Genomic DNA, 14013 nt, shown 5'->3' on the forward strand with positions numbered 1-14013 from the left:
TGAACACGCTCCTCTGTCAAATTAACTAACTTCACATATTCATTTGGAACTGAATTTGAAAGCAGCTCTCAAATAGGACCCAAATTCAAGTTAAGGTTCATTGATCAAATATTTCATCACCCATTACAAATTCATCAGGTGAAAAAAAAAACAAATAGAGAAAACCAAACTCTAAAAATCTCCCTAAGAACCATTTCTAAAGGGGAAAAAAAAAAAAAAAAAAGAAGGAGAAGAAGGAGAAGAAGAAGGAGAAGGAGAAAAGGGAGAAAATATGGGAGAAAAGGAAATAAAATTAGTTTGAGAATAATAAAAAATTTAAATAATAAATATCTACTTAATGGGAAACGTGATTTTAGGGATGAGATATTGATGTGATGATTTCGTGTTACACACAAGTGTATGTGGTCAAGTTATAATATTAAAACGGCTTGTAAAGCCGAGTATCATCCTCTGGGATCAAATTAATAATTATTGTTTAGTTATCTCAGAATTGTGTCAATTTTAGCTAAGAAATCGAAATTAAGTTTCAATTTGTGGTTTTGTAAAGCAATAAAAGAAAGCAATAAAAGTGTTTTGAAAATTTGAGAATAAAAATGTTTTAGGGTAATGAATCCGTTAATTACTTCATTAGACCTACCCTAGTCAATTCATGGAATCATGTATAAACATTATGCCATTTAAAATAACTTTCTCTAAAAAAAATAACCTATTCTCATGTAACTTAATTGATAACTAAATCTAATGAAATCAAATTAAGAAATAAGGCATTAGGAATTGTCATCAACAACTTTCACTATTAACCTAACTATTAGCACGTGGATTTCTATGCCTTGATGGTCATGCGTTGAACTAAGAATATGCATTATGTGTTAATCGTGTATGCGATGACCATATATTCATATCACAAGTTTTCTTGCTCTTTCGCCGAGTATAATGAGAACGCAAGTTTCTCGAGATGATCCGAGGTCGAACACAAGGGCTTATAATTAAATGATGTTTGTGAAGTAATGCGTTTGAGACGGTGAATAAAAATAAAAAGAAAGAAGTTAATTGACTATGCGCTACTCCTACTCCTAGCTAAACAGACTGAGCAATGGAAGTTTGACTATGAGAATTGATAGAGACGCGACAACTGTTAACACATAATAAGATACGTGGAGAAATAGAATTGTAAAAGGGATAATTTCACCGCATCATTAAGCTTGGTCGCAAGGATAAAACCAGCTTGCCACACTAACGCATCGCACGCCTTTCAGTGGTCAACCACATGCTTATATCTCTATAACGCATGGTTGTGTCAAGCATAAGATTAATCCTATCTTTAGGAACACCGCTTATTTTGCTTAGAGAGTTCCACTACTTACCCTCTCGGGCAATTGGTTATATCCTCTCAGCTCATAGACAAACACTGTGATAGCCTCGCACTAAGCAAAGAAGTTTGGTTCACTATACTCGCGCAACGCACACCTCTCGGTGGGTTGCTATGTGCATCATATCTTTATACTGCATGATTGAGTATGCGATAACTCTTGCAATCAGCACTTAACTAATTGCGATGAAAGTAAAAGATGATAAAGTAGAAGAAGATGATGAAGATGGTGTTGAAGGAAAAGAGATGCATTGATCACAAAATGTATTAATGTCTTAAGCCAAAATGTAATACAATATAGAGATAAGAAGAGAGGTGGAGGGTTAGATGTAGGTAATCTCTTACTTCCATCAGATGTATGTCAAGGTTGCCGGTGGTGTCATGGATGGGTGGTGGAGTAGTCTCTCTCGAACTTTATCTCCGATGAAGCTCCGGTCGTCACTCGGAAAGGGTTGTGGAAGTGAAGGACTCTCAAAGAATGTCTTGCTCACAGTCTCATATGTGATCACAAGAATCAGCCTAAGGCAGAGACTCGGATGCCTTGAATTTGGGCTCCAAGGCTCTATTTATAGAGATCAAACGCTGACAACATTGGTAGTCCTGCTCTGAATCATTGCCACTTCTGACGCAATAGGTGAAATGTCAACATCATCTTATCTTTTTGATACTCTCAGTGGTCAGCCACATGCTTATATCTCTATAACGCATGGTTGCGTTGAGCATAAGATTATTCCTATCTCTAGGAACCCTACTCAGTTTGCTTAGCGAGTTCCAGTACTTACCCTCTCGAGTAGTTGATTATACCTACTCAACTCATAGACAAGCATTGCGATAACCTCGCACTAAGCAAAGAGAATTGACTCACTAAATAATATTTGCTTTTCCAAAACCTTCGATCAAGTTTGCAGAACCTGATATTATATTTAATTTTGCTTTCAGCATTGTCAATTTGGAAAAATATTTTTTATTTGTAAGTATTGTGTGTGTAGTTGCACTGTCTGTCAAACATAGATCTTCTTTGCTCATTTTTGAAACACCCCGCATATGAAAATGATCCATGTTTCTTCATTAAAAGAAATTAATTACAATAAGAAAAAACAACACTTAAAATATACAAAAGTTACTAAAAAAAATATGAAGATAGATAAATGAAAACAACAATATTAAGTCTAGATATTCTCAAAGTCAAAAGAAACACTTGATGTTTGACCAACTGTGCCAATCTTCTCTTTAGGAGATTCAAAGAAGTTCGCCACATCCAAAATTGTCATGTGAGATGGGTCAAATATGTTATTATCAAAATTTGCTTCCACAATTTTCTCTTTTTCTTTCAGAGAGGCTTGATAGAGGTTAACTAAGTGTTTTGACGTACAACAGGTACGTGACCAATGCCCTATCATTCTGCATCGGAAGCATTTATTTTCAACACTCTTTGAACTTTTATCTTGTGGAGCTTTTTCTTTATAATCATCATTTTGTGTGGTTTCTTTTGAAATTTAAATGATTAGTACGACTACCACGAAAATAATAATTATTTCTTTCTCTACCACGATTATGACCTCGACCACGACCATGGCCACAACCTCGAGCACGATTATTAATGTTCACAACATTCACTTCAGGGAATTGTGTTGTTCCAGTTGGTCGAAATTCATGGTTTTTCATCAATAACTCGTTATTTTGTTCAGCCACGAGAAGACATGAAATTAGTTCAGAATATTGTTTAAAACCCTTCTCTTGATATTGCTGTTGTAGGAGCATATTCGAGACATGAAATGTAGAAAATGTCTTCTCTAACATATCAGAATCTCTAACATATCAGAATCAATAATTTTCTCTCCGTATAATAACAATTCGAATTGATTTTAAATAATGCAGAGTTGTAATTATTTACTAATTTGAAATCTTGTAGCCTCAAGTAACTCATAATGAGATTTAGGAAGAATAACTGTTTTTTATGATCATACCTCTCTTTCAAAATTTTTCACAAGATACAAGGATGTTTTATGGTAAGATACTACATTTTCAATCCCTCATGGATATGATAACGAAGGAAAATCATAGCTTTTGTTTTGTCCTGACTGAATGTTGTATTTTCTTCTTTAATAGTCTCTTCAAGATTCATAGCATCTGAGTAGATTTCGACATCAAATACCCATGAAAAATAATTATTGCCGTTAATATCAAGGGTGGTAAATTCTACTTTTGTGAGATTTGTCATGACAGCACTATCATAAAATATTGTACTTATGTTAGAAATTTAATAGATATTGAATATGCAAAATATCATTAAATTTATTAATTATAACGAAAAGGGAAAAACCGACATACCTTTAGGACCTACCTTTAGCGGGAAAAACTATAAGAGCTCGTGTTGATAACGTATTGTGAAATTGAGGAGGACGACGAGAATACGAATATAGAGAAAATATAATATAATAATATAAAATATATAAAATATAATATAAGATAAAGTAACTAAAATTGTAAAATTGGATAATATGAAAATTAGTAGAATTTTGAAGTGGAATTCTCACCAATGTATGTGTGATTTTAAGATCCACCAAATGTCACTATTTATAGGCAAAGTGGCAAATAAGATGTAGACTTACATGGGCACCAAACATGAATAATTACAAGGTACATAGACAACGTGAAGGGTGACACATGACTTTTGGTACATTAAGCAATAGACATCTATTTATTATTGTAATATTCATAATACTATCAAAATGATAAATTTTTAGGCAAGTTACAAAAATCACTCCTGAAATATGATGGTAGTTACAATTATACCTTAAAACTTTTAGTTGTGACAATTAAGCCCTCAAAACTTTTACAAGTGTTAAAATTTAAAACTAAAGCTTACAATAATTATAGAAATTGGACCCACAAATGAAAGAAATTTGAAATCTTGAACTTATACAAATGTTATAATTTATACAATGATGTGATAGACACTTATGGAAGTCTATCCGTGTCTATTATTGATAGTTCTAAAATTTTGTTATATCTTATAAATATTTTTAACAGTTTTATCATTTGAAATAATTTTACTTTTTTTAAACTCATCGACCAAATGCATGTATTCTTCAAAATTTGAGAAAAGAAAATTAATTTTACTTAAAAAATTGAATATGTGACGCAATCTCATTGGTCGTACTCCAGCTGCAAAGAAACCGCCAGCACATTGTTTCCAATTTCTGAAAGAAGGATAAGAGACGACAAACTTTACGTGCCCAAATTTGCAACTGTTGGTTGCTTTTGATAGGACGAAAGAAAAAGAAACGATAAATGTGGAACTGATAGTGGAAAACAAAAAAATGAGTTCATTGGCTATGACCCTTGTTTCGAGATCTGGTTATTTTGTTCATCTCCCGCCGCTGCCGCTGCATTTCCAAGCAAAAAGAAGTAGCCGCCGAGTACTTAAGGCGGCGTTGCCGTTGTCGGAGAAGATGAGGAGTGGTGGTGGGTCGGCGCCAGAGTCGAAGCTGATGGAATTTCCGCATCTGACGGCTGCGCATAGAGATCTGATGGTAGATCTAATCCAAGCCGTTGAAAACGGGTTGGGAGAGCATCTTTTACCGTCGACGGTTCCTCCAGATGTAGAGTATTATGAGAATCAAAGCGGCACGTCACAGGGCACTCTTCTCATTCGATCTGCCCTTCAATCTTCTCCCGTAATTTTTTCCTCTCTAAATCTTTTTTTTAGAAAAAAAAAAATCTAAAGTTTGAGGTAGCAAACTTGGGGATTGTATGTCTATTAATTAAAAAAAATGTTTGTTTTTAGTTCATATCGGTCAAAATTCCAACCTCAAATATTTTGACATCTTTACTACGAGGAGAGCAAGTTTATAATTTTTTATATCTACTGCTCAATTTGCCAAGTTTTTTTTTTTTTTTTTTTTTAACCAACCTTAGAAATTCCAACATCAAAGGAACACCACAATTTTAGGAGTGTTTGAGACCGAGTGAAATTGTATGTCAATTAATTAGAAAAAAAAAGCTTGTTTTTAATTTATACAGGTCATTAGGAGTGTTCAAAGAACTCAATGATCCGAAAAAATCGATCAACTAGCTAGTTTTCTGCTAAGACTAGGGAAGCAGATCTTATGATTTTCTAACATTTTCGTACTTTTTTAAAATTAGGATCATTTTTTAAAATCATTTTCAGAAAGTAAAAAGAAAAAGAAAAAAGAAAAAAAGTAGAATAGAGGATTCAAACTTTAGAGGAAATGTATATGTTGAGAAATAAATTTAAGTTTTTTCTTTTTCTTTCTTATGTAAGTTTACAACATGGGAAACTTTTTTACTAAATTCGAAAACAATTCATACAAAGTTTGTAGCATATGATCTAAATTTTATTTTATTATTTCATTTTCAGATTGATTTTATGATAGCAAGTTGGCTGCACTTAAAGCAACCACAGGGAGGCGCATTCAACATAACCAATATTGCAGGCTACATGAAACCCTCAAACAACATTCCTCATTTCCAATTCGAGTTGGTTCAATGCAGCCCTACTTTTCTCATCTTCTTTCTTGATTTACTTCCTCGAACCGATATTGTTCTCCATCCTGACTACCTTGTCACCTACTACGAGGAGACCGAGCTTGAGAAGCACCGACAACAACTCGCTGCCTTGCCAGTAGTGAGCCCTTACTTCTCGTCATCGCTCTACTTTCGTAAAGTCATTTCGTCAACAGCAATTTTGGTGAGTGTTAAGTGCGAAGAGAGCGAATCTGAGCGCGTAGAAGAGATTATTCGGGAAGAGATCGGTCCGATCTCAAAGGAGGTAATGAAGATATGGATTGAATTGTGGTTGAATGGAGGAAGAGATATTGAAGAAGATGAAAGGAGTTTGATGGAGAAGAGAGACCTTATGATTAAGAAGAAGGCTATTGAGATGGATCTAAGCAAAACCATGCCTTTGCAATTTGGAGAAGAAGTTGCAAATAGAGTTCTTCGAGTTATTAGAAGTGCTTTCAAAATCGCTTGATATTTAATTATCTTTTCCATCATCTTATCTATACATTTATGTTTTTCATATCTTATAAACTTTATAAATAATAGTCACTAGAACTTTTAAGATATACAACCACATACAAAATACATACAATTGCATACAAAATACATTTATTATCTACTTTCTATTCTCCTTAGAGTCAATAGTAGGTGGTACACGTGTGGAAAAAGTTCCTACTTTCACCACAACCACAATTTAGAAACTTCCTTCCATGCCTTTATATTTAATCCATTTTCTAATTCAAAATCTTTCATTGTGGACCAATATCAATACCTTTCTCCCTTTCCATTTCCTATGGATCAAAGGCCAAAATTATTCCCAACATCTACCACTTTGAAGTGTGGCTTCATTTATTAGAACACCAAGAACACTAGTTTTTACCACTTTAAAGATTCTTTGGAGATTGGAATCCATTTTTACCATTTCATCAACAACAAAATCCACTAGAATTTTCTCCATATTCTTTGGGGTATTAGGTATTAAAATTTAAAGATGGTGGGTTCAATGATTATGAATATTGGCTTAAAATTGTTTCTAATTTTTTCATCTCATTATTCTTATTCTCGTTGTTACGTTAGATCATTTTTTCTATTACTCATTTTTCAAATATTTATAACTAAAATTATTATGGATTCATAATTAATTAATTTTTATCGATATATTGAATATTGTTTATTAGTTAATATATTAATCGATTACAATTATAAAAGATTTTCATACTTACTTTCATAAATTAAATACAAACATATTTTTTGTTCATCAAATTCTAATAGCATTCTCATATACAACCAAATCCAATCATCTTTGATTCCAAGACATCATATTCCCAAGCATCTTATTCTCAGACATCTATAAAACCTTAAACCAAACGGCCCCTAAAGGAATGTGAAACCCATTTTGCAATGCCAAAAAATGACCTTCAGTACAGTTCTATGCTTCGATTTAACAGATTATTTAGAAGACCTATAAAATGAAAGCAGGGAGGGAAAAAGTTGTCTCAACCATGGATAGAGGATTTTCATCTTCAAGAATCTCAACAAAAGGCCGAAGGTAAGGGGTTAATGAAGGAGTAGGGTCGGAGTGTACTTTTGTGCATGACCTGCTCCTCCTGGAGTGTACTTTGTGTTTTGATTGTAGATATTGACCGCGAGGAAAGGCGGCTTCGAAGGAAAAGAACTAGAAAAGAAGAAGACGCGAGAGTCTATACGATAGAAGCTCATCCATCTAAACGATCGTCTGCCTCACGTTTTCTCTAAACAATTGTATACGTTTTTCCTAAACGATCGTTCAACCTTTCATACACGATCGTGTAGCTCTACTATACGATAAGCATTTCTACTATACGATAGCAGAGTTTCATCTCCCACTTGCTGATCGTCTACACGACGCGTTTTCCTCCGTCCTCTACCAAACTCACCAAAGCCCACTCTTTGGGTTTTTGACGCCGAGGATACTCGGGTTTCTCTTGTGGTGGTGTTGTCCCAGCTGCAGTGTTCGTGTACGTTTTGATCGTGCTATTGCAGTCGACCTACTCGTCGAGTGCTGGTAGATCCATTGGAGGTTTTCTAGTGCTTAGGGTTCAGACGTTCGAAAAGTGTCTTCATCTGGTATGAATCCTTTCATTGTTAATTATTGTATTCTGAGCATGCTGATAATTAGGTTTATATGCATAACTGTTTGTGTGGATTGTATATCTTTTGTGTTTCGGTCACTGTGAAATCGGAGCGATCTAAACCCGCTCATGGAACTCTCGGTATGAGATCCTTCAGATACATCCACCTCACCCATTTCTCTTTCGCCCATAGAGCCTGATACCACGAGCTCACCTATCACTCTTCATCCACAGAGTTTGATATCACATGCTCGTTTACTTCTCACCCTGTTACCTCTATCGCTGCCTTACCCATTATCTTTCCACCTCCAGATAAGAGTGAGGATTAAAAGTGGCACATAGAAAATCAATCTCGATCAACATTTGAATCATGTCTACTATGTTTAGTACATTGCTCAGACGTGAGCGATTCATTGCAGTTTTGTCGATTACGTCCATAATTCCCACACCTACCATATTTTACTTGTCTACGATGTTCTCCTCTAGATGGTATTCTCCGTACTCTTCGTCATCCGACCTGTACCATTCCTTTAGGAGGAACAATATTCTTTTCCACATATCCCGGAGGTCTTTTCCATTCAGATGTGTGATTGAGTGGATTTACAGGCTCTGCATAAGCAGCCATGAGGGAGTCAACACTATAAAATCGACTACAAAGATTTTGGATGGGGATGTTTCATTCCTAGCCAATTTCATGCGGACACGGGATATCGAGTGAGTCAAATTCCTTACACGTGCATTCATTTTTGTGAAGGTTCACTATACTGTCCTATCAATTGTCACGCACATGAACCCTTTAACAATCAATCGGCTCAACTCGATATCGTCTGCCCTTATCACACTCACTTGCTAATCGATTTTCACAATATTTTGAGTGTAACATTGTTCGAGATACCCAATACTTTCTCTATTCATAAAACCATGACTGGATGAGGCATCTAACATGTTCCAATAAGCACATCATGGGCACCTGTCGATATTCTTTAGTTAAGGAATTGAAATACTCTGCACTATTGGATGTCATGTTGTCGTATCTTCATTTTGTATGGTAAACACATGCCCACCTTTCAAGATCGATATCCTTCAAATATTTCATTACAACTGAAGAAAATTTTCAAAAAAGATTCTTTGAGTGGAAGCAAAGATCGACCAAAATTCCATTTTTCATTGAATATAAATTTTACTGTAAATAAGAACAAGATATGCATTTTCTTAAAATTACAACATGCTTTAAATAAAATACATAAGGTTCTAGAAACCTTTACCTTTGAAGAACCTTATCTTCAAGAACTGCCTCGTACAAGCCACGAATAGAACTCCTTCTCCACATGGATCTCCTTCTTCAAGAATGGACACCACCACCTGAGAACCCTATGTATTCTCTTGGTATAAAGGATTCAAGCAAGAGTTGTGGGCTTTCTTGAATCCTTGGAAAAGCGAAATGAGATGGAGAGGATGAGAGGGAAGAGAAGAACTTTTCTTCTTTGTAAAAGCTTTTTCAGAGATAACTCTTCCCTCAGAGTGAATTAAGGAAGAAGAAAAAAAATCTATAACCACCTTAATCACAACCCATGTAAAAACATTGAAAGAATAAGGGGAGGGAGTTGTAACTCCTTCCCTTTAATTAATTTCAAATAAATTAATAATATATATATATATATATATCTATATATTATATCAAATATAACATATAGTTTATAGTTTATATTGCATCAAATACAACATAAGCTGCAGATTTTATTTTCTCTCAACAATACATAGCATTTAATATAAATCACATTTACATTAAATTCACTTATATGAATCTCATACATATAATTGATATTTGGATCATATCCAAATATTTAATTCCTCTCAAATAAATCATATTTATATTTAATTATATGAATCTCATTCATATAATTAGTATTTGAATCATATTCAAATTCCTCTTATATTACCTTAAATTATAATGTATCAAATACATTATATTAATTGATATCATATATAATTAATTTCTTCAATTAATTTGAACACTTTAAATTAATCCAAGATTAATTATCAATTAAATCTCTGTTGAGCTACAGAAGGGACCTTATGGACATGTAGATTAAAGCTCGGCGGTACTCAGATAATTAATTAAACTCTTTAATTAGATTATCCAACATTCGTTAACTGTCGGTCACTCCACTAAAGACCGACAGCGGCACTCTTTACACTATAGATAAATTTTCATGTCCATTGGATATAACCAATCAACAGTGCGATGACCCTTCAAAAATTGCTCATAAGTACAACTAGGCCAAAATACCGTTTTGCCCATGTAGTTACATCTAACTTCTTAAGTACCACTAATTTCTCTAATGAACAATAAGTCATAGTCTCATTATGACCAAGTCCCTCTGGGCCAGAGAGGGTGTGGCCACTATCTTCAAGACCCAGGATTAGCCCTTAAAGAAACAATTTATCTACTTGCCCCTACATCGGGGAAGGTATGAATTCCGTCTTATGTAGATGTGTTCCTAGCTTCCCAGTTAGACGAATCCCTAAAATGGTAGACTTGTTGAGTTGGAAATTTGGCCACTCTCACCCATATAAATCAAAGGACCGCCTTCATGAGCAGGAGGAGTTCACAACTCACTCAAGATTCAGGTCATGTCACCTATGGTCATCCTAGTGAAATGTAAGTCTCTATTATTAACGTCGTTATATAAAGAGACTAATCATTTCGTGGTCCAGTCTTATACAAACTCTTTATATAGGATACCCCCGCTCACATGTCTCCATATGAATGATCAAGATCAAATCATTTGTAGCACTTTACAACACTTATAACACCTATAAAGTGGGTCGTATCCGTAGTGTCACCAATATAAGGTATCCAGCCTTATCCATCTACTACAGACTGTTTAGGTTATTATCTAAACAAGATCCACTTTTATGTCTCTATATACTTGTTTAAATTACATGAACTAACCTCAGATCTTAGTTTATTGGACTGAGTATATGCTTATAAAATAACACTTATTTTATTAACAACAATATGTTTGTATAAAGTTTACAAACTACGAGATTACAAAGAGATTTAGGACACCATTCCCAACAATGGAGCCTAATGTACAATACAAATAAAGTACAAAAATACAATAATATACCCCAGAAACATTTCCCACTTACCCTTGACAATATGCCGCATATTTCGTAGACCCAGACTTTCTAGATGACCCCTCAAACACTTTAGCCATGAGAGCCTTTGTAAACGGATCAACAACATTATACTCCGAAGCAATCCTTGTGATAATTGATGCGTTGTGAATGTGATGAAATAATGGTGTATATTGCGATGGTGGTGTATGCGTTGTATATGCAAGTTTTCCTAGCAAAATCCAAGTATAAATCCTATTACCATAACCTATTTCTAGGGTGCATTCGATGCATGTTAGCAAACAGAGCTTATCTCTAAGTCTCTATCTCTTGCTTATGTGGTTCTAATCTAACTTTTTCAAGCTTAGATTCTAACCTAGCTCTCTCAAGTCTAGGTTCTTTCTTTAGACTCTCTTTCGAGTAGCTCTAAAGGGGTAATGAACACATACATAAGACAAGATGATCGCATAAAATGAAGATCTTAGGTCATGCTAGCTAAGTGCTTCTCAACCCATTCAGAAGTTTAGTTACTCATGCGTAATGTAAAGAGAGTGAACAGATGTAGAGATGCAATTTCTATTTTATAAATGAAATCAGAATAAAGAATGCTAATGGGAAGTAAGGATAGGGAGCCTAGTAGCAATGTCTTGCTTCCCAAGACTTTTACACTGCGTTTTTCTCTACTCTGCCCAAAAGAATATTCTTGCTTTCGCAAGAGTCGGGTCTCTCTCCGTTCTCAATGCTTCTCGGCATTTTTTCGAGCTGACCAGGAACGATCTTCCAGCGTCTTCTCTCTTCACTCGCCTCCGCCTTCTAAGTGTAAGAAAACTATGAACAACGGCTAACTATCTTTTGTATGGAAAACTCTCTATATGGCTAAAAACTCCTTTCTCAATGGTAATTGTCACTGAAAAGTTGAGTGTAAGTTTTTACCTTGATGCGTGATCTTTGCGAGCGCATAATACGTAAATTAGCTGCTTTAATGCGATGGATGCATGCGATCACAATGTTCTCAACTTAATGCTTTTGGACACGATTTTACATATTTTTACCATCGCAATCCTACATTGTTTTACATCTTTGTGTTGTAACCACAACACCCTGTTATCACAATAAAGTATGATGGACAAAGACATATTTGGAACAACTTCCAAATCAGTAAGGAACTTCTTAAGCCAAATAACCTACCAGGATTCGAAATCCTACATCTTGAATGCTTCTAGAAGTGAAAATTGTCCCTACAAACCAATAAGAGTTGTCCTCACTAACATGCATCCTAGAAAAATTCCCAGGAGGTTACCCAACATAGGATTGCTCCAAGCTAAGCACGCTTAACTTTGGAGTTCTTATGATTGAGCCACCGAAAAGGAAGGTGCACCTTATTGGTATAGGTAGTAACTTTCAATTGTTTTAAGCCTTTCTTAACCATACTTTCATGTTCTCAGGATCCCTCTTATTCGGATGTGATATCGGTTCATTCATGTACCCCTCCTGAACTCGGGTCATTACATCCATACACAAGCATATAGTCCCTCATTCTTCGTAGATACTTGAAGATTATTTTGACCGCCATCCAGTGATCTAATCCTAGATTGGATTGATATCGATTGAAAATCCCTATTGCATAGCAAATGTCAGGTCTAGTACATAACAATGCATACATAAGGCTACCAATAGCCGATAAATAGGGAATTCGTCTCATTTCCTCAAACTCTTGAGGAGTCATAGGACACTGTTCCTTAGATAATACAATTCCATGCCTGAAAGGTATTAAACCTTTCTTGGAATTGTACATTGAATATCTGACAAGCATCTTATCAATATATGGTTCCTGAGACAAGACCAACCTTTTGTTCTTACGATCCCTTATAATTTGGATCCCTTGAACAAACTGCGCCTCTCCCAAATCTTTCATTTGGAATTGGACAACTAGAAATTTCTTTACATTAGCCAAAAGACCTATGTCATTCTCAATGAGTAGGATATCATCCACATACAACACAAGGAAAACTACTGAGCTACTGATGATTTTCTTGTAAACACAAGGGTAATCAACATTCTGATTGTTCAGTGTAAAGTAGGTGTCGTTAATTCTATCTACCCAAAACAAATGAAATTTATAAAACTCTAACTACAACTAAAACTAACACGTAGTAATAGTGGAAGTAAGAGGTCAATCCTAAGAGAACCACAATTAATTGGTCTAAAAATAGACTACCGAAATTCAAAAATGAAAAAGATAAAATGGGGGATGCGGGGTTGTTTGTTTTAAGAACTAAAAACTAACTAAGCAAAAGGACAAGAATTTATATAGGTAGTTTATTGATGAGAGAAATAAGAGAGATTGTGATATAAGATTTGATTGAAATGAAATCTTCGGGATTTTATGTAACTAGGCAATTCTATCACTGACTTAATAAGAAATCATGCAATTAGATTACTCAATAGTTCATTAAGAATATATTTTTAATGCCCTAATGGCTAATTTCACAAGTAACCCTAATCTAGGTCTTAATTGCTTCCTAAAGACATTTCACAATTAATCGCTAAATTTCATTGAACTCATTGGTTTTCTTAACTATTCCAATCTTGAAATCAAAAGACTAAAAATTTAAGATTGATTACATGAATGTTCTGAATTAATAGATTCTTTAAAGAAAATAGGAAAAGAAGTCTACTAATCAAGACTACTAATTCTTGCGACTACAATTATAATTTTGTTATAGAACCATGTAATTTTTTCATACAAAAATTGATTAACCTTGAGTCATCAATTCAATCTTGATCAATTTTATTCTAAATCTTAGCAAGAACATTCAAAAGAAAGTAATTACATGAAAGGAAATTCAAGAAAAGTTTCAAGAAAATGCCTGTTTACAAAGT

General features: G+C 34.5%; 1 protein-coding gene across 1 annotated transcript; it reads left to right on the top strand.

Moving 5' to 3' along the window:
* Positions 1-4513: 4513 nt before the first annotated feature.
* On the top strand, positions 4514-6462 carry LOC120089221 (red chlorophyll catabolite reductase-like). The gene is made up of 2 exons (XM_039046631.2): positions 4514-5049; positions 5754-6462. Exons 1-2 carry the CDS (start codon positions 4693-4695, stop codon positions 6366-6368), a joined length of 972 nt encoding a protein of 323 aa, XP_038902559.1. The 5' UTR covers positions 4514-4692; the 3' UTR covers positions 6369-6462.
* Positions 6463-14013: the final 7551 nt, after the last annotated feature.

Source organism: Benincasa hispida, chromosome 10, assembly GCF_027475165.1.
Source record: "Benincasa hispida cultivar pf3 chromosome 10, pf3_genome.v1.1, whole genome shotgun sequence".
NCBI lineage: Eukaryota > Viridiplantae > Streptophyta > Magnoliopsida > Cucurbitales > Cucurbitaceae > Benincasa > Benincasa hispida.

Bases quoted from the DNA above. Each gene is read 5' to 3' on its own strand.
- LOC120089221 (XM_039046631.2), top strand. From the start codon at position 4,693: ATGAGTTCATTGGCTATGACCCTTGTTTCGAGATCTGGTTATTTTGTT. The intron at 5,050-5,753 runs GTAATTTTTTCC...TTTCATTTTCAG, and splicing joins CTGCCCTTCAATCTTCTCCC to ATTGATTTTATGATAGCAAG.